At 53.9% G+C, this 26020-nt stretch overlaps 2 protein-coding genes and 1 long non-coding RNA gene across 10 annotated transcripts in view; all 3 read left to right on the forward strand.

Annotated features, from left to right (window-relative positions):
* The first annotated feature begins 577 nt into the window (after positions 1-577).
* Positions 578-17869, forward strand: LOC146421022 (tudor and KH domain-containing protein-like). Of its 4 annotated transcripts, none has more exons than XM_085047790.1 (15): positions 578-720; positions 987-1113; positions 3120-3226; positions 3852-4050; positions 6273-6412; positions 8574-9078; positions 11222-11385; positions 13170-13342; positions 13717-13781; positions 14365-14516; positions 15665-15733; positions 15867-15990; positions 16122-17104; positions 17207-17444; positions 17479-17869. In XM_085047790.1, exons 2-13 carry the CDS (start codon positions 993-995, stop codon positions 16163-16165), a joined length of 1863 nt encoding a protein of 620 aa, XP_084903916.1. In that variant the 5' UTR covers positions 578-720; positions 987-992; the 3' UTR covers positions 16166-17104; positions 17207-17444; positions 17479-17869. The 4 variants fall into 4 exon arrangements, with proteins under 4 accessions (XP_084903916.1, XP_084903917.1, XP_084903914.1 ...); XM_085047791.1 differs by lacking the exon at positions 17207-17444 and having other exon boundaries at positions 16122-16248; positions 17071-17138; positions 17445-17869; XM_085047788.1 differs by lacking the exon at positions 17207-17444 and having other exon boundaries at positions 16122-17138; positions 17445-17869.
* A 148-nt stretch (positions 17870-18017) lies between these two features.
* LOC146421023 (large ribosomal subunit protein bL9m-like) overlaps positions 18018-26020 on the forward strand; it is a 9898-nt gene continuing 1895 nt past the window's right edge. For 2 of the 5 annotated variants that reach the window (XM_085047796.1, XM_085047797.1), the window contains exons 1-6: positions 18024-18142; positions 18291-18348; positions 20263-20422; positions 22273-22394; positions 24826-24876; positions 24966-25067. In XM_085047796.1, coding sequence (XP_084903922.1) covers positions 18069-18142; positions 18291-18348; positions 20263-20422; positions 22273-22394; positions 24826-24876; positions 24966-25067 — 567 coding nt within the window. In that variant the 5' untranslated portion in view covers positions 18024-18068. Of the gene's footprint in view, positions 18212-18290; positions 18349-20262; positions 20423-22272; positions 22395-24825; positions 24877-24965; positions 25068-26020 lie in introns of all 5 variants that reach the window. The other 3 variants (XM_085047793.1, XM_085047795.1, XM_085047798.1) reach the window with 3 other exon arrangements.
* LOC146421024 (uncharacterized) lies at positions 19523-20155 on the forward strand. Its single transcript, XR_014848861.1, has 3 exons — positions 19523-19656; positions 19834-20012; positions 20101-20155. It is a non-coding gene; the product is annotated as an uncharacterized LOC146421024 (long non-coding RNA).

The following is a 26020-nucleotide window of genomic DNA, read 5'->3' on the forward strand; positions in this document are numbered from 1 at the left end:
TCACCCCTGGGTGCCCACTGTCCCTGTCACCCGTGGGTGCCCTTTGTCCCTGTCACCCGTGGATGCTCATTGTCCCTGTCACCCGTGGGTGCTCTGTCACCCCTGGGTCCCCACTGTCCCTGTCACCCGCGGGCTCTCCCTGGGCTGTCCCACAGTCCCCACCCCCCGGGTGCCGGGAGGGTCAGTGGCGGAGCGGCCGCGGCTCGGTTTGAGCGGAATAAAGGCGTTTTTGGTCACGGCGACTCCGCGCGCTCCGTCCCGGCGACACGCGGGGACAGCGGGTGGCACTGGGGCACCGCCCCGCGCAGCGCCTCGAGCTGCTATAGGCTGTTATACCTGTCAGTCAAACTGGGAGGCGGGCCTTCTCCGCCCCTCCGCTCTCTGATTGGTCAGCCTCTATCTCCCGCCGCTGATTGGCCGCTTTATTCCCATTAGATCCCGCCTCCCCTGTGGGAGGTCCCGCCGTGATTGGCCGCCTCTCCTCGGGCTGTGATTGGGCCGCGGCGGCGCGAAGCTGCGCTGGGATTGGTGGGAAGGGGAGGAGCCGCGTTGTGATTGGTGGAGCTCGGCAGGGGGCGGGGCCAGCTGCGGGGCGCGGGAGGCGCTGGTGGCACCGAACCGCGCTGGGCCCGAACCGGGAGCAGGCCTGGCCGAGCCGGGGCTGAACCGGGGCTGAACCGGGGCTGAACCGGGGCCGGGCGGCCGTGCCAGCACCTGCAGGTACCGTGACACACCCGGGGGACGCGGCGGCAGCGGCCAGGGGGCTGCGCTGCAGGTGCACCGGGCCCGGGGCCTGCACCGGTGGGTCCGGTGTTGAGCCCTCCGTGAGGGTGCGGGCGGCGGGAGCCGAGCGGGAGCGGCGGGAGGGCTCCTGAGGTGTGTGCACAGCGCGGCCGGGCCGCACCGGGAGCTCCTGGGGACTCTCCGGTAACCCTCCGGTAATCCCCGGTAACTCTCCGGTAACTCCCGGTAACTCCCGCCCGCAGCCGGCCATGGCGAGCCGCGGCTCCGCGCACAGCCTGAGCAGCCTGCAGAAAGCCGCCCTGCTGCTGGGCGTCCCCGCCGCCGCCACCGTGCTCTACATCCTCTACCGGCGCTACCGGGAGAGCCGAGGTGGGTGCGGGTCCTCACCGGGCCGGATCCCCGCTCGGTGCACCGGGAGAGCCCCGGGATCATCTCGGTACACCGGGAGAGCCCCGGTTCCCTTTGGGAACCATTTAGGAATCCTTTGGGTGCTTTTTAGGGACCCTTTGGGGACATTTTAGGGACCCTTTAGGAACCCTTTGGGGATCTTTTGGGAACCCTTTGGGAATCATTTAGGGACCCTTTGCAGACCCTTCAGGAACCCTTTAGGGACATTTTAGGGACCCTTTAGGGACTTTTTAGGGAACCCTTTAGGAACCCTTTAGGAACACTGGGAACCATTTGGGAACCCTTTGGAGGTCTTTTGGGAACCCTTTGGGAACCCTTTAGGGACCCTTTGGGTACCTTTTGGGGACCTTTTGGGAATCCCTTGGGAACACATTGAGGATCTTTTGGGGACCCTTTAGGGACCTTTTGGGAACCCGTTAAGAACCATTGGGGACTTTTTAGGGGACCCTTTGGGAATCTTTCGGGGACCTTTGGGAATCCTTTAGGAACCCTTTAGGGACACTTTGGGGATCCTTTGGGAACCATTTAGGAGCCCTTTAGGGATTTTTTTAGGGAACCCCCCCTTTGGGGACCCTTTGGGGACATTTTGGGGACCCTTTAGGAACCCCTTGGGAACCATTTAAGAATCCTTTAGGGACTTTTTAGGCAACCCTTTAGGAATCCTTTAGGAACCCTTTGGGGACATTTTGGGGATCTTTTGGGAACCCTTTAGGAACTCTTTAGGGACTCTTTGGGAACCCTTTGGGGACCCTTTAGGGACCCTTTGGGAACCCTTTAGAGAGCCTTTGGGGACATTTTAGGAACACTTTGGGGATCTTTTGGGAACCCTTTGGGGACATTTTAGGGACCCTTTAGGGACCACTTAGGGAATTTTTAGGGAACCCTTTAGGAACCCTTTAGGAACACTTTGGGGACATTTTGGGGTTCTTTTGGGAACCCTCTAGGAACTCTTTAGGAACTCTTTAGGGACTCTTTAGGGACTCTTTGGGAACCCTTTAGGAACCCTTTAGGAACCCTTTGGGGACATTTTGGGGATCTTTTGGGAACCCTTTAGGAACTCTTTAGGGACTCTTTGGGAACCCTTTGGGGACCCTTTGGGAACCCTTTAGAGAACCTTTGGGGACATTTTAGGAACACTTTGGGGATCTTTTGGGAACCCTTTGGGGACATTTTAGGGACCCTTTAGGGACCACTTAGGGAATTTTTAGGGAACCCTTTAGGAAACCTTTAGGGACCCTTTGGGGACATTTTGGGAACCCTTGGGGAACCTTTTGGGGATCCTTTGGGAACACTTTAGGGACCCTTTAGAGACCCTTTGGAGACCCTTTAGGAACCCTTTAGGGACCTTTTGGGAACCTTTTGGGAACTCTTTAGGGACTCTTTGGGGGACCCTTTGGGAATCTTTTGGGAACCCTTTGGGAACCTTTTGGGGACCTTTTGGGAACCCTTTAGGAACCCTTTAGAGACCCTTTGGGAACCATTTGGGAATCCTTTGGGAACACTTTGGGGACATTTTGGGAATCCTTTGGGACCCTTTGGGAACCATTTGGATACTTTTTAGGGAACCGTTTAGGAACCCTTTGGGGACATTTTAGGGATCCTTTAGGAACCCTTTGGGGATCTTTTGGGAACCCTTTGGGAACATTTTAGGGACCCTTTGGGGATCTTCTGGGAACACTTTGGGGATCCTTTAGGGACCCTTTAGAAACCCTTTAGAGACCCTTTAGGAACTCTTTGGGGACCCTTTTGGGAACCCTTTAGGAACCCTTTAGGCACCGTTTGGGAACCCTTTGGGGACCTTCTGAGGACCCTATGGGGAGGGGGAGGCAACTGGAGTCCCTTTCCCCATTAGGAATTCCCTATATCCCTATTGTAACCCCCCTGCTGGGGCTCCCAGTCCCTCCCAGTCCCTCCCAGTGCCTCCCAGTGCCCGTTGGGGTCCCAGCCGTGTCCCCCTGTCCCCGCAGAGGCACCAGGGACCTTCGTGGCCGATGAGGGGCTGGAGGTCGGGGTGAGAGTGCCTCGGAGTGCCCTGAAGGCTCTGATCGGCCGCCGGGGAGCCACCATCAACCAGGTGTGTGCTGGGGGAACTGGGAGCACTGGGGGCACTGGGAATGGGCAACTGGGAGCACTGGGAGCACTGGGAATGGGCAACTGAGAGCACTGGGAGCACTGGGAATGCTGGAATCAACGAGGTGCATGTTCTGGGGGAACTGGGAGCACTGGGAATGGGGAACTGGGAGCACTGGGAATGCTGGAATCAACGAGGTGCATGTACTGGGGGAACTGGGAGCACTGGGAATGGGGAACTGGGAGCACTGGGAATGCTGGAATCAACGAGGTGCGTGTACTGGGGGAACTGGGAGCACTGGGAATGGGGAGCTGGGAGCACTGGGAGCACTGGGAATGCTGGAATCTCCACAGCTGAGGCAGGAGACAGGAGCCTGGATGGACTGGGAGGGGTTACTGGGCATACTGGGAGCACTGGGAATGCTGATATCCCCTGTTCCCCAGCTGAGGCAGGAGACAGGAGCTCAGATCGATGGGGATGAGGGTTACTGGGAGCACTGGGATCACTGGGAGCACTGGGATCTCTTTCTCCCCAGCTGAGGCAGGAGACAGGCGCTCAGCTTGATGGGTATGAGGGTTACTGGGAGCACTGGGATCACTGGGAATGCTGATATTCCCCTCTGTCTCAGCTGAGGCAGGAGACAGGCGCTCAGATCGAGGTGCAGGAGGAGGAGGAGGCTGAGGCCGAAGCTCAGCTGCTGGTGCAGATCTCAGGCTCGCCAGGCCAGGTGTGCAGAGCCAGAGCTGCAGTGCTGCGCATCGCTGCCGCCAGCGCACCCGTGAGCGAGGAGCTGAGGGTGCCCAGCCGCGCCGTGGGCAGGATCATCGGTAATGGGGCACCCCAAATCCTCAGGGGAACCCCAAATCCTGGGGGGAATCCCAAATCCTGGGGGGAACCCCAAATCCTGAGGGGAGCCTCAATCCCAGTCTGTGTGCAGCTGAGGGTGCCCAGCCGGGCTGTGGGCAGGATCATTGGTACAGAACCCCAAATCCTCAGGGGAAACCCAAAATTCCGGGGAGGGAACCCCAAATCCTGGGGGAAAATCCCAAATCCTGGGGGGAACCCCTAATCCTGGGGGGAATCCCAAATCCTGAGGGGAAACCCCAATCCCAGTGTGTCTGTGTGCAAGGAGCTGAGGGTGCCCAGCCGGGCCATGGGCAGGATCATTGGTAATGGGGAACCCCAAATCCTCAGGGGAAACCCAAATCCTCAGGGAAATCCCAAATCCTGGGGAGAAACCTCAAATCCTGGGGGGAATCCTAAATCCTCAGGGAAATCCCTAATCCCAGTGTGTTTGTGTGTAAGGAGCTGAGGGTGCCCAGCCGGGCCGTGGGCAAGATCATTGGTAGGGAACCCCAAATCCTCAGGGGAACCCCTAATCCTGAGAGGAAACCTTCTGTATCCCATGGGAAACCCCAAATCCTCTGGGAACCCCCAATCCCAGTCTGTGTGGAGCTGAGGGTGCCCAGCCGGGCCGTGGGCAGGATCATTGGTAGGGAATCCCAAATCCTGGGGGGAATCCCAAATCCTGAGGGGAAACCTCAAATCCTGGGGAGAATCCCAAATCCTGGGGAGAAAACCCCAAATCCTGGGGGGAATCCCAAATCCTGAGGGGAGCCCCAATCCCAGTGTCTCTGTGTGTGAGGAGCTGACAGTGCCCAACAGGGCTGTGGGCAGGATCATCGGTAGGGAACCCCAAATCCTGGGGGAACCCCAAATCCTGGGGAGAAAACCCCAAATCCTGGGGGAAATCCCCAAATCTGTACCCCATGGGAGACCCCAAATCTTGGGGGGAAATCCCAAATCCTGGTGAGAAAACCCCAAATCCCTGGGGGGAATCACCAAATCCTGGGGGGAATCACCAAATCCTCAGGGAATCCCAAATCCTGGGGGAGAAATCCCAAATTCTGGGGGGAAAACCCCAAATTCTGGGGGGGGAATCCCAAATCCTGGGGGAAAACGCCAAATCTTGGGGGGAATCCCAAATCATGGGGAGAAAACCCCAAATCCTGGGGGGAATCCCAAATCTTGGGGAAAACCCCAAATCCTGGGGGGAAATCCCAAATCCTGGTGAGAAAACCCCAAATCCTGGGGGGAATCCCAAATCCTGGGAGAGCTTTTGGGGTGATTTTGGGTGTTTCTCTCCCTCCTCTGCCTTTCCCAGGGGACATCCCCAAATCCCTGGGATTTCTCTGAGACATCCCCAAATCTCAGGAATCCCTCCACAACATTCCTAAATCCCTAGGATCTCTCTGGGATATTCCCAAATCCCCTGCCTTTCCCAGCAGGATTTTGGGATGATTTTGTGGGATTTTGGGGTTATTTTGGGTGTTTCTCTCCTGGGGGACATCCCCAAATCCCAGGATCTCTCCAGAACATTCCAAATCCCCTCCAGGACATCCCCACATCCCAGGATCCCTCTGGGACATCCCAAATCCCAGGATCTCTCCAGAACATTCCCAAATCCCCTCTGGGACATCCCAAATCCCAGGATTTCTCCAGAACATTCCTGAATCCTGGGATTTCCCCAGAACATTCCCGAATCCCAGGATTTCTCTAGAACATTCCCGAATCCCAAGATTTCCCCAGAACATTCCCATATTTCAGGATTTCCCCAGAACATTCCTGAATCCCGGGATCTCTCTAGAACATTCCCAAATCCCAGGATTTCCCTGGAGCATTCCGAAATCCTGGGATTTCCCCAGAACATTCCCAAATCCCCTCCGGGCCATCCCATATCCTGGGATTTCTGTGGAACATTCCCAAATCCCGGGATTTCCCCAGAACATCCCCAAATCCCCTCCAGGACATCCCCAAATCCCCTCCGGGCCATCCAAAATCCCAGAATATCTCCAGAACATCCCCAAATCCCGGGATTTCCCCAGAACATTCCAGAATCCCGGGATTTCCCCAGAACATCCCCAAATCCCAGGATTTCCCCAGAACATTCTGGAATCCTGGGATCTCTCTAGAACATTCCCAAATCCCGGGATTTCCCCAGAACATCCCAAATCCCAGGATTTCCCCAGCACATTCCCGAATCCCGCAGGCCGGGGCGGGGAGACGGTCCGTGGGATCTGCCGGAGCTCCGGGGCACGAGTGGATTGTGGCCACGAGCCCGAGGGCAGCCTGGCCCCGCTGAGGGTCATCCGAGTGCAGGGGACACGGAGCGAGGTGGAGGCTGCCAAGGTCAGCTGGGAATTTGGGGAATCTGGGAAATCTGGGAAATGTGGGAAACCAGCCTGGGAAACCAACCTGGGAAATCTAGGAAATGTGAGAAACCAACCTGGGAAATGTGGGAAACCAGCCTGGGAAACCTGGGAAATCTGGGAAACCAACTTGGGAAACCAGCCTGGGAAACCAACCTGGGAAATGTGGGAAATCTGGGAAACCAACCCGTGAAACCAACCTGGGAAATGTGGGAATTGTGGGAAACCAACCTGCGAAATGTGGGAAATCTGGGAAACCAACCCGTGAAACCAACCTGGGAAATGTGGGAATTGTGGGAAACCAACCTGGGAAATGTGGGAAACCAACTTGGGAAATCTGGGAAATCTGGGAAACCAGCCTGGGAAACCAACCTGGGAAATGTGGGAAACCAGCCTGGGAGATCAACCTGGGAAAACGGAAATCTGGGAAACCAACCTGGGAAACCTGGTCTTGTTTCCTTGGGATTCCTGTGGGAAATTCCCAAATCTTCATGGGATTCCTGCGGGATATTTCCAAATCTTCCTGAGATTCCACCCCTGCATCCCCCACACTATCTCTTCCCCCAGGCCTCATTTCCCTTTGGGATTTGTCCCAAATCCTCCCCAAATCCCTTCTCCCTGATCGTTCCTTGCTTCCTTTCCCTGGGATTTCTCTGGGATATTCCCAAATTTTCTAGGGATTCCTTTGGGATATTCCCAAATCTGCCCAGGATCCCTCCAGGACATCCCTTCCCACCCAAAAACCCTCCCATTCCCCCCAGGCCTCATTTCCCTTTGGGATTCACCCCAAATCCTCCTCCAATCCCCTCTCCCCACCCCACAGCTTCTTTCCCTGGGATCTCTCTTTATCCCTTTGGGATTAATGCTCTCCAGAGTTGCTTTAACCCCTCTGGTTCCTTCACATTCCCATCCCATTCCAACCTCATCCCCATTGCCATCCCCATCTCATCCCATCCTATCCCATCCCATCCCAATCCCATCCCATCCCATCCCATCCCATCCCATTCCTATCCCTGTCCCTATTCCTATCCCATCCCCATCTCATCCCAATTCCCATCGCAATCCCATTCCATTCCCAATTCCCATTTCCAATTTCCATTCCCCATTCCCAATTCCCATTCCCATTCCCAAATCCCATTCCCAATCCCAAATCCCAAATCCCATTCCCATTCCCAATTTCCATTCCCAAATCCCATCCCATCCCATTCCCAAATTCCATCCCAAATCCCATTCCCAATTCCCATCCCAATTCCCATTCCATCCCATTTCCATTCCCAATTTCCCTACTCATTCCATTCCCAAATCCCAATTTCCATTCCCAATTCCCTTCCCAAATACCAAATCCCATCCCATTCCCATTCCCAATTCCCATTCCCATTCCCATTCCCATTCCCAATTTCCATTCCCAAATCCCATTCCATTCCCAATTCCCATTCCCAAATCTCTTTCCATTCCTCATTCCCAATTCCCATTCCCAAATCCCATTCCCAATTTCCATTCCCAATTTCCATTCCCAAATTCCATCCCAATTCCCATTCCAACTTTCCTTTCCGAATTTCCATTCCCAATTTCCATTCCCATTTTCTATTCCCAAATCCCATCCCAATTTCTATCCCCAAATCCCATCCCAATCCCATTCCGTTCCCAAATCCCATCCCATTCCCTATCCCATTCCCATTCCCATTCCCAATTTCCATTCCCCTCCCAATTCTCATTCCATCCCATTCCCATTCCCAATTTCTCTTCTCATTCCATTCCCAAATCCCATTCCCAATTTCCATTCCCAATTCCCCTTCCCAAATACCAAATCCCATTCCATTCCCATTCCCAATTTCCATTCCCATTTTCCATTCCCAAATCCCATCCCAATTTCTATCCCCAAATCCCATCCCAATCCCATTCCGTTCCCAAATCCAATCCCATTCCCAATCCCATTCCATTCCCAATTCCCCTTCCCAATTCCCAAATCCCAATTCCCAAATCCCAATTCCCAATTCCCGTTCCCAATTCCCATTCCTATTTCCCCTTCCCAATTCCCATTCCCAATTTCCATTCTTATTCCATTCCCAATTCCCATTCTCAAATCCCATCCCCAAACCCCAATTCCCCTTCCCAAATCCCCAATCCCATTCCCGTTGCAGAAGCTGATCCTGGAGAAGCTCTCGGAGGACTCGGCGTTCCGCAGGGATCTCGCCCAGGCTGCTGCTGCCCGCTGTCCCCGCAAACAGCCGCTGGGCAGCCGCCGGGAGCCGGCGGGGCTGGGCCACGAGTCCTGGGACACCGAGTGGCCACTGGGAGCCGTCCTGGGGCAAATTCCCGACCCTGGAATCATTCCAGAGAGAATTCCCGACCCTGGAATCATCCCGGGGCAAATTTCTGACCTGGGAACACCAGCAGGGAGATGGGAGAGGAAGCTGGAAATCAGAAATGATGATCTGAAAGTTGGGAATAACAACCTGGAAATCGGGAATGACGACTTGGAAACCAGAAATGACAACTGGGAAATCAGGAATGACGACCTGAAATTCAGGAATGATGACCTGGAAATCGGGAATGATGATCTGGAGGATGGAAATGATGATCTGGAAATCGGGAATGAGGATCTGGAGGATGGGAATGAAGAGCCGCCGGTGCCGAAATTTGAGGGTGAGAGTAGCATTGGGATCATTCCTGTTGGGAATTCCGTGTGGGATCATCCCCATTGGGATCATTCCCGTTGGGATCATTGCTGTTGGGATCATTCGTATTGGGATTATTCCCATTGGGATCTTTCCCGTTGGGATCGTTCCTGTTGGGATCATTCCCATTGGGATCATTCCTGTTGGGATCATTCCCGTTGGGATCATTCCCATTGGGATCATTACTGTTCCGATCGTTCCCGTTGGGATCATTTCCATTATGATCATTCCCATTGGGATCATTCCCATTGGGATCATTCCTGTCAGGAATCATTCCCATTGGGATCGTTCCCATTGGGATCATTACTGTTCTGATCATCCCTATTTGGATCATTCCCATTGGGATAATTCCTGTTTGGATCATTCCCATTATGATCGTTCCCATTAGGATCGTTCCTGTTGGGATCATTATTGTTGGGATCATTCCTATTGGGATCGTTCCCATTATGATCATTCCCATTATGATCATTCCCATTGGGATCATCCCTGTTGGGATCGTTCCCTGTTGGGAATTCCGGGTGGGGATGGATTTCCCGGGATCTGTGGCGTGAGAGGAGAAGGATTTTTGGGATTCTCTCCATTCTGCGATGCTTTTCTCAGAGTGAATTTGGGGTTTTTTCCATCCTGTGTTTTTCCTGGAATGATTTTGGGGGTTTTTGTTAATTCCTGTGCTTTTCCCACTGGGATTTTGGGGTTTTTTCCTTCCTGTGCTTTTCCTGGAAGGATTATGGGGTTTTTTTCCTTCCTGTGCTTTTCCCAGTGGGATTTTGGGTTTTTCTTTTTTCCTTCTTGTGGTTTTCCTGGAAGGATTTTGGGTTTTTTCCCTTCCTGTGCTTTTCCCAGTGGGATTTTAGGTTTTGTTTTCCTTCCTGTGCTTTTCCTGGAAGGATTTTGGGGTTTTTTTCCTTCCCGTGCTTTTCCCAGAGGGATTTTGGGTTTTTTTTCCCTTCCTGTGTTTTTCCTGGAAGGATTTTGGGTTTTTTTCTCCACCCTGTGCTTTTCCTGGAAGGATTTTGGGGTTTTTTTTTCCTTCCTCTGCTTTTCCTAGAAGGATTTTGGGTTTTTTCCCTCCATCCTGTGCCTTTCCCAGAGGTATTTTGGGGTGATTTTGGGGTGATTTCATGGGATTTTGTGGTGATTTTGTGGTTTCCTGCCATCCTATACCTTTCCCAGTGGGATTTTGTGGGATTTCAGGGTTTCCCCCTATCCCATGCCTTTCCCAGCAGGATTTTTTGGGACTTTGGGGTGATTTTTGTGGTAATTTTGTGGTGATTTTGGGGTAATTTTGTGGAGATTCTGTGGGGTTTTGTAGGATTTTGGGGTAGTTTTCTGGGATTTTGTAGTGATTTTCAGGGATTTCATGGTGATTTGGGGGTGATTTCAGAGTTATTTTGGGGTAATTTTATGGGATTTTGAGGTGATTTTTTTTTATTTTGTGGTGATTTTGGGTTGATTTTCTGGGATTTTGGGTTGATTTTCTGGGATTTCGTGGTGATTTTCAGTTGATTTCCTGGGATTTTGGTTGATTTTCTGGGATTTCATTATAATTTTGGGTTCATTTTCTGTGATTTTGGGTTCATTTTCTGTGATTTTGGGTTGATTTTCTGGGATTTGGGTTGATTTTCTGGGATTTCATGATAATTTTGGGTTGATTTCTGTGATTTCATGTTGATTTTCTGTGATTTTGTGTTGATTTCTGTGATTTTGGGTTGATTTTCTGGGATTTTGAGGTTATTTTATGGGATTTCATGGTGATTTCGGGTTGATTTCTGTGATTTCGTGGTGATTTTTGGTTGATTTCATGGTGATTTTGGGTTGATTTTCTGTGATTTTGGGGTGATTTTCTGTGATTTTGGGGTTATTTTGGGTTGATTTCTGTGATCTTGGGTTGATTTCTGTGATTTTGGGTTGATTTCGGGTTGATTTCTGTGATTTTGGGTTGATTTCTGTGATTTTGGGTTGATTTCGGGTTGATTTTCTGGGATTTTGGTTGATTTTCTGTGATTTCGGGGTAATTTTCTGGGATTTTGGGGTGATTTTGGGTTGTTTTTCTGTGATTTTGGGTTGATTTCTGTGATTTGGGTTGATTCCTGGTTCCCCACTCCCCGCAGTGCCCAGCCCGGATTTCAGTTTCCCGGCTGACGAGCACCTGGAGGTGTACGTGTCAGCGGCTGAGAACCCACAGCACTTCTGGGTGCAGCTGCTGGGCAGCCGCAGCCTGCAGCTGGACAAACTGACCGCCGAGATGGGACAGTTCTACCAGAGCAGCCCTCCTGTGAGTCACTGTGTGTCACCTGTGTGTCACCTGTGTGTCCATCTGTGTCACCTCTGTACCCTCTGTACCTCCTGTGTCCTTCTTTATCCCTCCTGTGTCCATCCATGTCCCTGCAGCTGGACAAACTGACCACTGAGATGGGGCAGTTCTACCAGAGCAGTCCCTCTGTGAGTCACTGTGTGTCACCTCATGTCACCTGTGTGTCACCTGTGTGTCACCTGTGTCACCTGTGTGTCCATCTGTCTACCCATTGTGTCATCCGTGTCCATCTGTGTCCATCTGTGTCCATCTGTGTCCATCTGTGTCCCCCCTGTGTCCATCCGTGTCCCTGCAGCTGGACAAACTGACCGCCGAGATGGGACAGTTCTACCAGAGCAGTCCCCCTGTGAGTCACCTTTGTGTCACCTGTGTGTCACCTGTGTCCATCTGTGTCACCTCTGTATCCTCTGTGTCCATCTGTGTCCATATGTGTCCCCCCTGTGTCCTCCTGTGTCCTTCTTTATCCCTCCTGTGTCCATCCATGTCCCTGCAGCTGGACAAACTGACCGCCACGATGGGGCACTTCTACCAGAGCAGCCCCCCTGTGAGTCACTGTGTCACCTCTGTGTCACCTGTGTCCATCTGTGTGTCCATCTGTGTCCATCTGTGTCCCCCTGTGTGTCACCTGTGTCACCTGTGTACCCCCAATGTCCCCCCTGTGTCCATCCATGGACCTGCAGCTGGACAAGCTGACCACCGAGATGGGGCAGTTCTACCAGAGCAGTCCCTCTGTGAGTCACCTTTGTGTCACCTGTGTGTCACCTGTGTCACCTGTGTGTCCATCTGTGTCACCTCATGTCACCTCTGTACCTCCTGTGTCCCCCCTGTGTCCATCCGTGTCCCTGCAGCTGGACAAACTGACCGCTGAGATGGGGCACTTCTACCAGAACAGTCCTCCTGTGAGTCCCTGTGTCACCTGTGTGTCACCTGTGTGTCACCTGTGTGTCACCTGTGTGTCACCTGTGTCCCCTGTGTGTCACTTGTGTCCATCTATGTCCTCCTGTGTCCATCTGTGTCCTCCTGTGTCCATCCATGTCCCTGCAGCTGGACAAACTGACCGCCGAGATGGGACAGTTCTACCAGAACAGTCCTCCTGTGAGTCCCTGTGTCACCTGTGTGTCACCTGTGTGTCACCTCTATGTCACCTGTGTCACCTGTGTGTATATCTGTGTGTCACCTGTGTCACCTCTGTACCCCCTGTGTCCCTCCTGTGTCCTTCCTGTGTCCATCTGTGTCCCTTCCATGTCCCCCCATGTCCCTCCAGTTGGACAAACTGACAGCTGAGATGGGACACTTCTATCAGATCAGCCCTCCTGTGAGTCACTGTGTCACCTGTGTGTCACCTCTGTGTGTCCCCTCATGTCACCTGTGTACCCCCCATGTCCTCCTGTGTCCCCCCTGTGTCCATCTGTGTCCCTGCAGCTGGACAAACTGACAGCTGAGGTGGGACAGTTCTACCAGAGCAGCCCCCCTGTGAGTCACTGTGTCACCTGTGTGTCACCTCTGTGTCCATCTGTGTCCCCTGTGAGTCCCCCCATCCCCCCTCACAGTCCCCCATCCCCTGTCCCCCCATGTCCCAGCACTGTCCCCTCCTGTCCAGCACTGTCCCCCTGTCCCCCCTCACTGTCCCCCACCCTGTGTCCCTCCCCATCCCGTGTCCCTCCATGTCCCAGCACTGTCCCCTCCTGTCCAGCACTGTCCCCTCCTGTCCAGCAGTGTCCCCCTGACTGTCCCTCTGTCCCCAGGTGCCACCCCCGTCCCTGCAGCCCGGGGCCATCGTGGCAGCTCCGTACCTGGACGATGGCGAGTGGTACCGAGCGCGGGTGTTGGGGACACTGGACAATGGCCACCTGGACCTCTACTACGTGGACTTTGGGGACAACGGCGAGGCGCCGCCCGAGGCTCTGCGGGCACTGCGGTGGGACACTCTGGGATGAGGGACAGGGGACAGTCTGGGATAAGGGACAGAGGGGACATTCCCAGGATAAGGGACAGGGGACATTCTGGGATGGGGGACAGGGGGACATTCTGGGATGGGGGACATGGGGACATTCCTAGGTTAAGGGACAGGAGGGACATTCTGGGATGAGGGACAGGAGGGACATTCTGGGATGAGGGACAGGGGGACATTCCTGAGACGAGGGACAGGGGACATTCTGGAATAAGGAACAGGGGGACATTCTGGGATGAGGGATGGGAGGTGACATTCCCGGGTTAAGGGACAGGGGGACATTCTAGGATGAGGGACAGGGGACATTCCCGGGATGACGTCCCCATCCCGTGTCCTTCCAGGAGTGACTTCCTCAGCCTGCCCTTCCAGGCCATCGAGTGCAGCCTGGCCGGGATTGTCCCCAACGGTGAGCGGGGGTGACACACGGCCCTGTCCCCTGATGTCACCTGGGGTGGGGATGGCAAATGGCCCTGTCCCCTGATGTCACCTGAGTGGGGCTGAGACACAGCCCTGTCCCCTCCTGTGACACCTGAGCAGAGGCTGGGACACGGCCCTGTCCCCCCTGGTGTCACCTGAGCAGGGGATAGTCCTGTCACCCCCGTGTCACCTGAATGGGGTGTGGCCCTGTCGCCCCCCAGTGTCACCCATCCCCGGTGTCCCCACTGTCCCCGCAGTGTCACCCAGCCGTTGTGTCACCCACCCTGCTGTCCCCTGCGGTGTCAGCCAGCCCAGTGTCACCCAGCCGTTGTGTCACCCAGCCCTGCTGTCCCCTCGGTGTCACCCATCATGGTGTCCCCGCTGTCCCTGTCCCTGTCCCCAGGCGGTGAGTGGCAGGAGGCAGCTCTGGACGAGTTCCATCGCCTCACTCACTGTGCCCAGTGTCCCTGCTGTCCCTGCTGTGTCACCCAGCCCAGTGTCACCCATCCTGCTGTCCCTGCTGTGTCACCCAGCCATGGTGTCACCCATCCCGGTGTCCCCGCTGTCCCCAGGTGGCGAGTGGCAGGAGGCAGCCCTGGACGAGTTCGATCGCCTCACTCACTGTGCCCAATGGACTCCACTCCTCGCTCGCATCTCCAGCTACTGCCAGGCTGGTGTCTGCGCCCGGCCCAGCGTGCAGCTCTTCACCGAGCTCCAGGGACAGGTGTGGCCCCATGTCCCCTGAGCCCCTGCCTGGTGGCCCCAGTGTCCCCTGAGCCCCTGCCTGGTGTCCCCTGAGTCCCCAGTGTCCCCTGGCCACATTCCTGGTGCCCCCTCAGCCCCCAATTGTTCCCTGGCCCAGTTCCTGATGTCCCCTGAGTCCCCCGTTGTCCCCTCACCCCCATTCCTGGTGCCCTCTGAGCCACCCATTGTCCCCTGGCCCCATTCCTGGTGTCCCCTGAGCCCCCAGTGTCCCCTGGCCCCGTTCCTGGTGTCCCCAGTGTCCCCTGGGCCTGTTCCTGGTGTCCCCTGAGCCACCCGTTGTCCCCTCACCCCCATTCCCGGTGTCCCCTGAGCCACCTGTTGTCCCCTGGCCCCGTTCCTGGTGTCCCCAGTGTCCCCTGGCCCCGTTCTCAGTGTCCCCTGAGTCCCCACTGTCCCCTCAGCCCCCATTGTCCCCTCATCCCATTCCCGGTGGCCCCTGAGCCACCCACTGTGCCCTGGCCCCATTCCCAGTGTCCCCTGAGCCCCCAGTGTCCCCATGCCACATTCCTGGGACTCCCTGAGCACCCGCTGTCCCCTGGCCCCATTCCCGGTGTCCCCTAAGCCACCCGTTGTCCCCTCACCCCAATTCCTGGGGCTCCCTGAGCACCCGTTGTCTCATGGTCCCATTCCCATTGTCCCCTGAGCCCCCATTGTCCCCTCACCTCATTCCCAGCTCCATGGCCAGATGGGTCTCCAGCTGTCCCCTGTCCCCAGTTCCCAGCATTCCCTGCTCCCAGGCAGGTGACCCCCCACTGTCCCCTGTCCCCCTGCTGTCCCCTGTCCCCAATTCTCACCATCGCTGCTCCCAGGCAGGTGACCCCCCACTGTCCCCTGTCCCCCTGCTGTCCCCTGTCCCCAATTCTCACCATCGCTGCTCCCAGGCAGGTGACCCCTCACTGTCCCCTGCTGTCCCTTGTCCCCAGTTCTCACCATCCCTGCTCCCAGGCAGGTGACCCCCCATTGTCCCCTGGCCCCCCCACTGTCCCCTGTCCCCTCATTGTCCCCTGGCCCCAATTCCCACCATCCCAGCTCCCAGGCAGCTGACCCCCCATTGTCCCCCCATTGTCCCCTGTCCCCTGGTGTCCCCAATTCCCGCTGTCCCCGCAGAGGCTGGACGTGGGAGCAGAGCTGGTGCGTTTGGGTTACGCCTTGCCTGGACCTCCCGAGGAGCCCCCGGTGAGCTGGCCTGTCCCCTCTGTCCCCTCTGTCCCCTCTGTCCCCTGCCGTCCCTGTGTCCGGTCCCGGTGTCCCCAGTGTCCCCAGTGTCCCCGCTGTCCCCAGCAGCTCTCATCCCGCTCTCCCCGGGCAGGAAACCCTCGGCTGCAGCTCCATCCCGAGCCTGGCAGAGCCTGGCACCCCGCAGAGCCCTGGGGACAGCGCTGGGGACACCTCTGGGGACACCTCGGGGACCCCATCCTGCCTCAGCCTGCCTGGTGAGCCTGGGGACACCATTCCGTCCTGGTGACACCGTTCCGGTGACACCATTCTGGTGACACCCAGCTGGCAGTGCTCTCTGCCCCGGGAACGCTTTTGGGACACCCTGTGACACCTTCTGGTCCCACAGATGTCACCGCCCCGGCGCCCGGGGATGCTGTCACCGTCACCTGAAGCTGCCTGTGCCTGGTGTCACCGTCACTGTCACCGGGAGCTGCTCCTGGTGTCACTGTCACTCACCGGGAGCTGCTCCTGGTGTCACCGTCACGGTGACAGGGAGCTGCTCCCGGTGTCACCATCATGGTCACTTGGAGCTTCTCCTAGTGCCACCATTGAGGTGACAGGGAGCTGCTCCTGGTGTCACCATTGAGGTGACCTGGAGCTGCTCCTGGTGTCACTGTCACTGGGAGCTGCTCCTGGTGTCACCATCACAGTGACAGGGAGCAGCTCCCGGTGTCACCATCACGGTCACCTGGAGCTTCTCCTAGTGCCACCATTGAGGTGACAGGAAGCTGCTCCTGGTGTGACTGTCACAGTGACAGGGAGCTGCTCCTGGTGTCACCATTGAGGTGACAGGGAGCAAATCCTGGTGTCACCATCACGGTGACAGGGAATAGGTCCCGGTGTCACCATCATGGTCACCTGGAGCTTCTCCTAGTGTCACCATCATGGTGACAGGGAGCTGCTCCTGGTGGCACCACTGAGGTGACAGAGAGCTGCTCCTTGTGTCATTGTCACAGTGACAGGGAATAGGTCCCGGTGTCACCATCACGGTCACCTGGAGCTGCTCCTAGTGCCACCATTGAAGTGACAGGAAGCTGCTCCTGGTGTGACTGTCACAGTGACAGGGAGCTGCTCCTAGTGTCACCATCACAGTGATAGGGAGCAGATCCCGGTGTCACCATTGAGGTGACAGGGAGCTCATCCTGGTGTGACTGTCACAGTGACAGGGAGCTGCTCCTTGTGTCACTATCACAGTGACAGGGAACAGGTTCCAGTGTCACCATCACGGTGACAGGGAACAGATCCTGGTGTCACCATCATGGTCATCCGGAGCTTCTCCTAGTGCCACTGTTGAGGTGACAGGGAGCTGCTCCTGGTGTCACCATCACAGTGACAGGGAACAGGTCCTGGTGTCACCATCAGGGTGACAGGGAGCTGTGCCCAGTGTCACCATCATAGTCACCTGGAGCTTCTCCTAGTGCCACCATTGAGGTGACAGGGAGCTGCTCCTTGTGTCACCATCATGGTCACCTGGAGCTTCTCCTAGTGTCACCATCATGGTGACAGGGAGCTGCTCCTGGTGTCACTGTCACGGTCACCGGGAGCTGCTCCTGGTGCCTCTGTTGAGGTGACAGGGAGCTGCTGCTAGTGTGACTGTCATGGTGACAGGGAGCTGCTCCTGGTGTCACCATCATGGTCACCTGGAGCTGCTCCTAGTGCCACTGTTGAGGTGACAGGGAGCTGCTCCTGGTGTCACTATTGAGGTGACAAGGAGCTGCTCCCAGTGTCACCATCACGGTGACAGGGAGCTGTGCCCGCTGACCCCGTCGAGATGACATTGAGGAGCCATTCCCGGTGCCACCCTTGAGGTGACCGGCCACTCCTCCCGGTGTCACCATCCCGGTGCCACCAGCACCTGCACGCCCCTCTCCGGAGCCCCGGGGAGGTGACACCGACAATCCGCGGGGATCTCCGCTTGTGCCTCTTGCCGGGACGGACACGCCGGGAACAGAGGGCCGCCGGTGCCCCTTGCCGTTACCGGGAGCTCCCGGCGGTGCCCCTTGCCGTTACCGGGAGCTCCCGGTTCCCTCGCCCTGTTGGGCAGTTTCGTTGCACTATTTGGTTCAGAGTTAATAAAGTTGAAGGTTTCTCAGCGCTCCGTTTCCATCACGGCGGCTCCTAACGGGAACCGCGCTCAGGCGCGCCGCGGGCAGCCCCCGGTGGGGTCCTTGCGCCCCGCCGCCTTCCCCGGTGCTCGCGTTCCGCGCAGGCGCGCCAGGGGCAGCCCGAGGAGGCTGCGCAGGCGCAGTGCGGGCAGTGAGGGGTCCTTGGCGCCGTGAGGGAGAGGGGCGCCATGTTGGCCCCGGGGGCGGCGGGACGAGTGCTGAGCAGGGCGCTGAGCCTGAGCCATGGCCGGGTGAGGGATCTGTGGGGATCGGGGATACCGGGGATCGGTACCGGATGCTGAGCAGGGCGCTGAGCCTGAGCCATGGCCGGGTGAGGGCAGGGGAACCGGGGATCGGTACCGGGGATCGGTACCGGGTGCTGAGCCTGAGCCATGGCCGGGTGAGGGCAGGGGAACCGGGGATCGGTACCGGGTGCTGAGCAGGGCACTGAGCCTGAGCCATGGCCGGGTGAAGGCAGGGGGAACCGGGGATACCGGGGCTGAGGGTTGTGTGGGGATCGGTACCGGGGATCGGTACCGGGCGCTGAGCAGGGCCGTGAGCCTGAGCCATGGCTGGGTGACGGCAAGGGACCCGGGGATGGCGGGAGAACTGGGGCTGAGGGGCGTTTGTCGGTCAATACCGGGGCTCGGTACCGGCGGCGGCGGGACGGGCCGTGAGCCTGAGCCGTGGCCGGTTGAGGGCAGCGGGAGAACCGGGGGTACCGGGTCTCGGTACCGGCATACCATAAAGCCGGTAAACCCATAAACCGGCCCCATTAAACCTTCCCTCAAGAGCCTATAACCCACCCCGCTATAGCCGCCCGCAGACCCTATAGCGCCTTGTCATAACCCCCAGACCCTATAGACCCCATAAACCCCACGTATAATAACCGCCACATAAACCCCACATAAACCCCACATAAACCCCACATAAACCCCACATAAATCTCACTGTATCCCCACAGACCTCATGCCCTCCCTGACCCCATAACCTGCCCCGTTATAGGGAGGGCATTTAGGGGTCTGGGGGGTTATGGGGTCTGCGGGGCTATAATGGGATCTATGGGGGCTTGTGGAGTCCGGGGGCTATAATGGGAGGGTTATGGGGGTCTGTGGGGTTGTGGGGTCTGTGAGGGCTGTAATGGGGTGTGGGGGGTGTAATGGAAGAGTTATGGGGTCTGGGGGGGTTTGTAGGGTCTGGGCAGTTGTGGGGTCTGTGGGGGTACAGTGTGAGAGCTGTAGGGTCTGGGGGGATAGAGTGTGAGGGCTATAGGGTCTGGGGAATTAGGGGGTCTGTGGGGATATAGAGGGAGAGCTATAGGGTCTGGGGAATTATGGGGTCTGTGGGGATAGAGTGGGAGGGCTGTAGGGTCTGGGGGGCTATGGGGTCTGGGGGGCTATGGGGTCACAGGAGGTGCAGGGCTCAACACCACCTCATCCCCTGGACCACCCAGTGCCCCCATTTCCATCGGGAACTCTCGGGAACCTTCTGGAATGCCCTGATCCCAGATCCTGGCTGATCATGGCCAATCCCAATTCCCGTTATTATCCCATTGTTATCCCATTTTTCTCCCATTTTTCTCCCATATTCCCAACTCACGGTGCAGGTGGAATGGATCTGGCCTGTCCCAGTTCCCATTATCCCATTTTTATCCCATATTTCCAGCTCACAGTCCAGGTGGAATGAGTCTGGCCCATGCCCCTCAGCCATGCTGATCCCATTGTTATCCCGTTATAATCCCATTATTATCCCGTTATTTCCCAGCTCACGGTGCAGGTGGAGTGGGTCTGGCCCATCCCAATTCCCATTTTTATCCTGTTATAATCCCATTTTTCTCCCATATTCCCAGCTCACAGTCCAGGTGGAGCGGGTCTGGCCCGTCCCAATTCCCGTTATCCCATTATCATCCCATTTTTATCCCATTTTTCTCCTGTTTCCGAGCTCACAGTCCAGGTGGAGTGGGTCTGGCCCATGCCCCTCAGCCATGCTGATCCCGTCATTATCCCGTTATTATCCCGTTATAATCCCATTTTTCTCCCATATTCCCAGCTCACAGTCCAGGTGGAGCGGGTCTGGCCCGTCCCAATTCCCATTATCCCATATTTATCCCATATTTCCAGCTCACAGTTCAGGTGGAGTGGGTCTGGCCCATGCCCCTCAGCCATGCTGATCCCATTATTATCCCATTTTTATCCCGTTTTTCCCCAGCTCACGGTGCAGGTGGAGCGGGTCTGGCCCATCCCAATTCTCATTGTCCCATATTTATCCCATTATTTCCCCAGCTCACAGTCCAAGTGGAGCGGGTCTGGCCCGTGCCCCTCAGCCATGCTGATCCCATTTTTCTCCCATATTTATCCCATTATTATCCCATTATTTCCCCAGCTCACAGTCCAAGTGGAGCGGGTCTGGCCGGTGCCCCTCAGCCGCGCCGGCTCTCCCCCCCGGCTGCACCCTCGCCGTCACCGCGTGTTCCGCCTGCTGCAGGACAGCAAACACCTGCCCAGGGGCAACATGGAGCTGCTGCTCACCCGGGCCGTGGAGGGTGAGTGAGATGGGAACTCCAGCATTCCCAGCCCTTTCCTGGCCCAGGAATTATGCATTCCCAGGCTTTTCCTGGCCCATTTTAGCTCAGAAATTCCCACATTCCCAGCCCTTTCCTGGCCCATTTTGTCCCAGGAATTCCTGCATTCCCAGTCCTTTCCTGGCCCAGGAATTCCCAAATTCCCAGCTCTTTCCTGGCCCAGGAATTCCCACATTCCCAGCCCTTCCCTGGCCTATTTTGTCCCAGGAATTCTGCATTCCCAGCACTTTCCTGGCCCGTTTTGGCTTAGGAATTCCCACATTCCCAGTCCTCTTTGGCCAGGGAATTGCTTTCCCAGCCTTTTCCTGTTTTGTCCCAGGAATTCCTACACTCCCAGCCCTTTCCTGGCCTGTTTTTTCCCAGGAATTCCCACATTCACAGCTCTTTCCTGGCCACTCTCATCCCATTTTTTCCCCAGGAATTCCTGCATTCCCAGCTCTTTTCCTGGCCTGTTTTAGCTCAGTAATTCTGACATTCCCAGCCCTTTCCTGGCCCATTTTAGCTCAGGAATTCCCACATTCCCAACCCTTTCCTGGCCACTCTCATCCCATTTTTCCCCAGGAATTCCCACATTCCCAGCCCCTTCCATCCCATATTTCCTGGTTTTAACTCACTCCCCATGGGAACACAGAGCTGCTGCTCACCCGGGCTGTGGAGGGTGAGTGACATCCTGGGAATTCTGTGTTCACAGGTTTTTCCTGGCCTGGGAATTCTGCATTCCTGGCCTGTTTTGGCTCAGGAATTCCCACATTCCCAGCCCTTTCCTGGCCCATTTTAGCTCAGGAATTCTGCATTCCCAGCCCTTTCCTGGCCCATTTTGTCCCAGGAATTCCCACATTCCCAGCTGTCTTTTGGCCAGGGAATTCCCACATTCCCAGCTCTTTCCTGGCCCATTTTGGCTCAGGAATTCCCACATTCCCAGTCTTTTCCTGGCTTTTTTTTCCCCCAGGAATTCTGCATTCCCAGCCCTTTCCTGACCATTTTAGCTCGGGAATTCCCACATTCCCAGCTCTTTCCTGGCCCATTTTGTCCCAGGAATTCCCACATTCCCAGCCCTTTCCTGGCCTCTTTTTCCCTTTTTTTACAGAATTTCACATAATTTCACCCCCTTAGGCTGACTCCCCACCCCACTGTGATCTCTCTGATTTCCCCACATTCCCAGCTGACTTTTCACCCCCCAAACCCAGCAATTTTGTGGAATTTCTGTTTGATTCCATGGAATTTCTGTTTTATTTTACGGAATTTCTGTCTAATTTAGTGGAATTTCTGTTTGATTTCATAGAATTTGTGTTTCCTTTCATGGAATTTCTGTTTTATTTTACAGAATTTCTGTTTAATTTCATGGAATTTCTGTTTGATTTCATAGAATTTCTGTTTGATTTTACAGAATTTATGTTACATTTCATAGAATTTCTGTTTGATCTCATAGAATTTCTGTTTTATTTCATTGAACTTCTGTTTGATTCCATGGAATTCCTGTTTGATTTCACAGAATTTCTGTTTGATTTCACAGAATTTCCATCTAATTTCACACAATTTCACCCCTTAGGCTGATCCCCCCTACCCTGCTATGATCTCTCTGATTTTCCCACATTCCCTGCTGACTTTTGATCCCCAAACCCAACAATTCCATGGAATTTCTGTTTGATTTAATTGAATTCCTGTTTGATTTCATGGAATTCCTGTTTGATTTCATGGATTTCCTGTTAGATTTCATGGAATTTCACCCCCCTAGGATTGACCTCTCACCCCACAGTGCTCTCTCTGATTTCCCCTCATTCCCAGCTGATTTTTCCTGTTTTCCCTGGCAGACCTGGGCAGCCGTGGGGATGTGGTGAGTGTGAGCAAACGGCTGGGGAGGAACAAGCTCCTTCCCCAGGGCCTGGCTGTCTATGCTTCCCCCGAAAACATCCGAATGTTCCAGCAGGAAAAGGTCAGAGCAGCTTCCCAGCCTGTTTTCCCACTTCTCCTCAATCCATTTTCCCCCATTTATCCTTCTCAAGCCATTTTTCCCCCTTTTTCCCTCTTAAATCCCTTTTTTCCTCTCCATTTCCCCTTTTAAATCCCAGTTTTTCCCCATTTATTCACCTCAATCCAGATTTTTCCCACTTCTCTTCAACCTATTTTTCCCCATTTATCCTTCTCAATCCATTTTTCCCTCCATTTCTCCATTTAAATCCCAGTTTTCTCCCATTTCTCCTCCTAAATCCCATTTTTTCCCCAGTTCTCCCTCCTAAATCTCATTATCCCCCCATTTATCCTCCTCGATCCAGATTTTTCCCACTTCTCCTCAATCCACTTTTCTCCATTTATGCTTCTCAAGCCATTTTTCCCTCATTTTCCCTCTTAAATCCCATTTTTCCCTCCATTTCCCCTTTTAAATCCCAGTTTTTCCCCATTTATTCCACTCAATCCCATTTTTTAAATTCTCCTCAATCCCTCTTAAATCCCAGTTTTTCCTCCATTTCTCCTCCTCAATCCCATTTTTTTCTCAGTTCTCCCTCCTAAACCCCAGTTTTTCCCCATTTATTCGCCTCAATCCAGATTTTTCCCACTTGTCCTCAATCCATTTTTCCCCATTTATCCTTCTCAATCTGTTTTTCCCCCTTTTCCCCTCTTAAATCCTATTTTTTCTCTCCATTTCCCCTTTTCAATCCCAATTTTTCCTCCATTTCTCCTCCTCAATCCCATTTTTTCCTCAGTTCTCCCTCCTAAATCCCAATTTTTCCCCATTTATTCCCCTCAATCCAGATTTTTCCCACTTGTCCTCAATCCATTTTCCCCATTTATCCTTCTCAATCAATTTTTTCACCTTTTTCCCTCTTAAATCCCATTTTTTGCTTCCATTTCCCTTCTTAAATCCCAGTTTTTCCCCCATTTCTCCTCCTCAATCCCATTTTTTCCCTCCTAAATCCCAGTTTTTCCCCCGTTTCCCTCCCTCAATCCCATTTTCCCTCCTCAGCTCCAGTTCTTCCCCATTTTCCCTCCTCAATTCCATTTTTCCCTGATTCTTCCCCATTTTCCCCCTATTTCCTGTCCTAAATCCCATTGTTCCCCCATTTACCCTCTTAAATCCCTTTTTTCCCCATTTTCCCTCCTCAATCCCATTTTTTCCTCATTTACCCCCTTTTTCCATTTCCCCATTTTCCCCATTTTTCCCATTCCAATTCCATTTTTCCCATTTTTCCTCCTCTATCCTATTTTTCCCACTTTACCCCAATTTTCCCCCATTTTTTTCTCAATCCCAGTTTTTCCCATTTATCCTTTCCAATCCATTTTCCCCCATTTCTTCCCCTCAATTCCCCTTTTTCCCATTTCTCCTCCTCAGCCCATTTCCCCCTCATTTACTCTCCTCAATTCCCATTTTTCCCACTTCTCCTCAATCCGTTTTTCCCTATTTCTTCTCCTCAATCTGTGTTTTTTCCCCATTTCTCTTTCTAAATCCCATTTTCCCTTTTGAATCCCATTTTTCCCTTTGTTTTCCATTCTCAATCCCATTTTCCCCCTATTTCACCTCTTAAATCCCATTTTCCCATTTTCCCTCCTCAATCCCATTTTCCCCCATTTCCCCCCTAAATCCCATTTTTCCTCCATTTCTCCCCTAAATCCCATATTTTTCCCATTTTTCCCATTTTCCCCTCATTTCCCCCTAAATCCCATATTTTCCTATATTTTCCCCAAATTTCCCCCATTCCCCTCAATCCCATATTTTCCCCATTTCCCCCTAAATCCCATATTTTTCCCAAGATTTCATTTCCTAAATCCCATATCTTTTCTCATTTTTCCCATTTTCCCCCATTATACCCCTGACTCCCATATTTTCCCCCATTTCCCTAATCCCATATTTCCCCATATTTATTCCCATTTCCCCTAAATCCCATATTTTTTCCCATTATACCCCTGACTCCCATATTTTCCTCCCATTTCTCCCCTAAATCCTATATTTCATATTTCCCCCATTTCTCCCTAAATCCCACATTTTCCCCATATTTCTCCCTATTTCCCTAAATCCCATATTTTCCCATATTTTCCCTAAATCCCATATTTTTGCATTTTCCTTTTTGCTTCCTAAATCCCCTTTCCTTTTTCCCCCCCATTCCCCCTTAAATCCCATATTCATTTCCCCTAAATCCCTTTTATTTTCCACATTTTCCCCCCATTTCCCTAAATCCAATATTTTCCCCCATATTTCCCCATTTCCCCCTCAATCCCATATTTCCCCCATATTTTCCCCCATTTCTCCTCAATCCCATATTTTCTCCCATTTCTAAATCCCATATTTTCTCCCATTTCCCCCTAAATCCCATATTTTCCCCATATTTCCCCCATATTTTCCCCCAAAATCCCATATTTTTTCCCCACAGCTCCAGCAGCAGGACAAGCTGGACAAACGCCAAACGCAGAGCGGGGAGAAGGTGAGCAACACCCCCCGACCCCAAATCCCAAAAATCCCACAAATCCCCCAACTGCTGCCCCATTGCTGACCCCAATCCCAAATCCGCAGACCCTAAAGTTCCTGCGGGGCTGTCGGCTCGAGGTTGGCATGAAGAACAATGTCAGCTGGCAGCTCAGCCCCGAAATCGTGGCGCGGCACTTCCTCAAGAACGTGAGTGGGATTTGGGGTTTTTGGGGGTTTTGGGGTTTTTGGGGTTTTTGAGGTTTTGGGGGTTTTGGGATTTTGGGGTTTGGGGTTTTGGGGTTTTGGGGGTTTTTGGGGTTTTGTGGTTTTTGAGGTTTTTGGGTTTTGGGATTTTGAGGTTTTGGGGGTTTTTGGGGTTTTGGGGGTTTTTGGGGTTTTGGGTTTTTGGGGTTTTGCGGTTTTTGAGGTTTTTGGGTTTTGGGATTTTGAGGTTTTTGGGTTTTGGGGGTTTTTGCGGTTTTGCGGTTTTGGGGTTTTGGGGTTTTGAGGGTTTTGGGGTTTGGGGTTTTTGGGGTTTTTGGGGTTTTGGGGGTTTTTTGGGGTTTTGGGGGTTTTGGGGTTTTTGGGGTTTTGGGGTTTTGGGGTTTTTGGGTTTTGGGGGTTTTGAGATTTTGATTTGGGGTTTTTGGGGTTTTGCGGTTTTTGAGGTTTTGGGATTTTGAGGTTTTGGGGTTTTTGGGGTTTTGGGGTTTTTGGGTTGTGAGGTTTTGAGGGTTTTGGGGGTTTTGGGGTTTTTGGGGGTTTTGAGGTTTTGGGGTTTTGGGTTTTGGGAGTTTTGGGGGTTCTTGGGGTTTGGGGTTTTTGGGTTTTGGGGGTTTTGGGGTTTTTAGGGTTTTCAGTTTTGGGGTTTTGGGGTTTTGGGGGTTTTTGGGGTTGTGGGGTTGAGGGTTTTTGGGGTTTTGGGGGTTTTGGGGTTTTGTGGTTTTTGAGGTTTTGGGGTTTTGGGATTTTGGAGGTTTTGGGGTTTTTGGGTTTTGGGGTTAAGCCTTTTGGGGTTTTGCGGTTTTTGGGGTTTTTGGGTTTTGGGATTTTGAGGTTTTGGGGGTTTTGGGGGTTTTGGGGTTTTTTGGGGTTTTGCGGTTTTGGGGTTTTGGGGGTTTTGAGGGTTTTGGGGTTTTTGGGTTTTGGGGGTTTTGGGG

Source organism: Lichenostomus cassidix, unplaced genomic scaffold (genome assembly GCF_008360975.1).
Source record: "Lichenostomus cassidix isolate B80296 unplaced genomic scaffold, HeHo_3.0 HiC_scaffold_851, whole genome shotgun sequence".
Lineage (NCBI taxonomy): Eukaryota > Metazoa > Chordata > Aves > Passeriformes > Meliphagidae > Lichenostomus > Lichenostomus cassidix.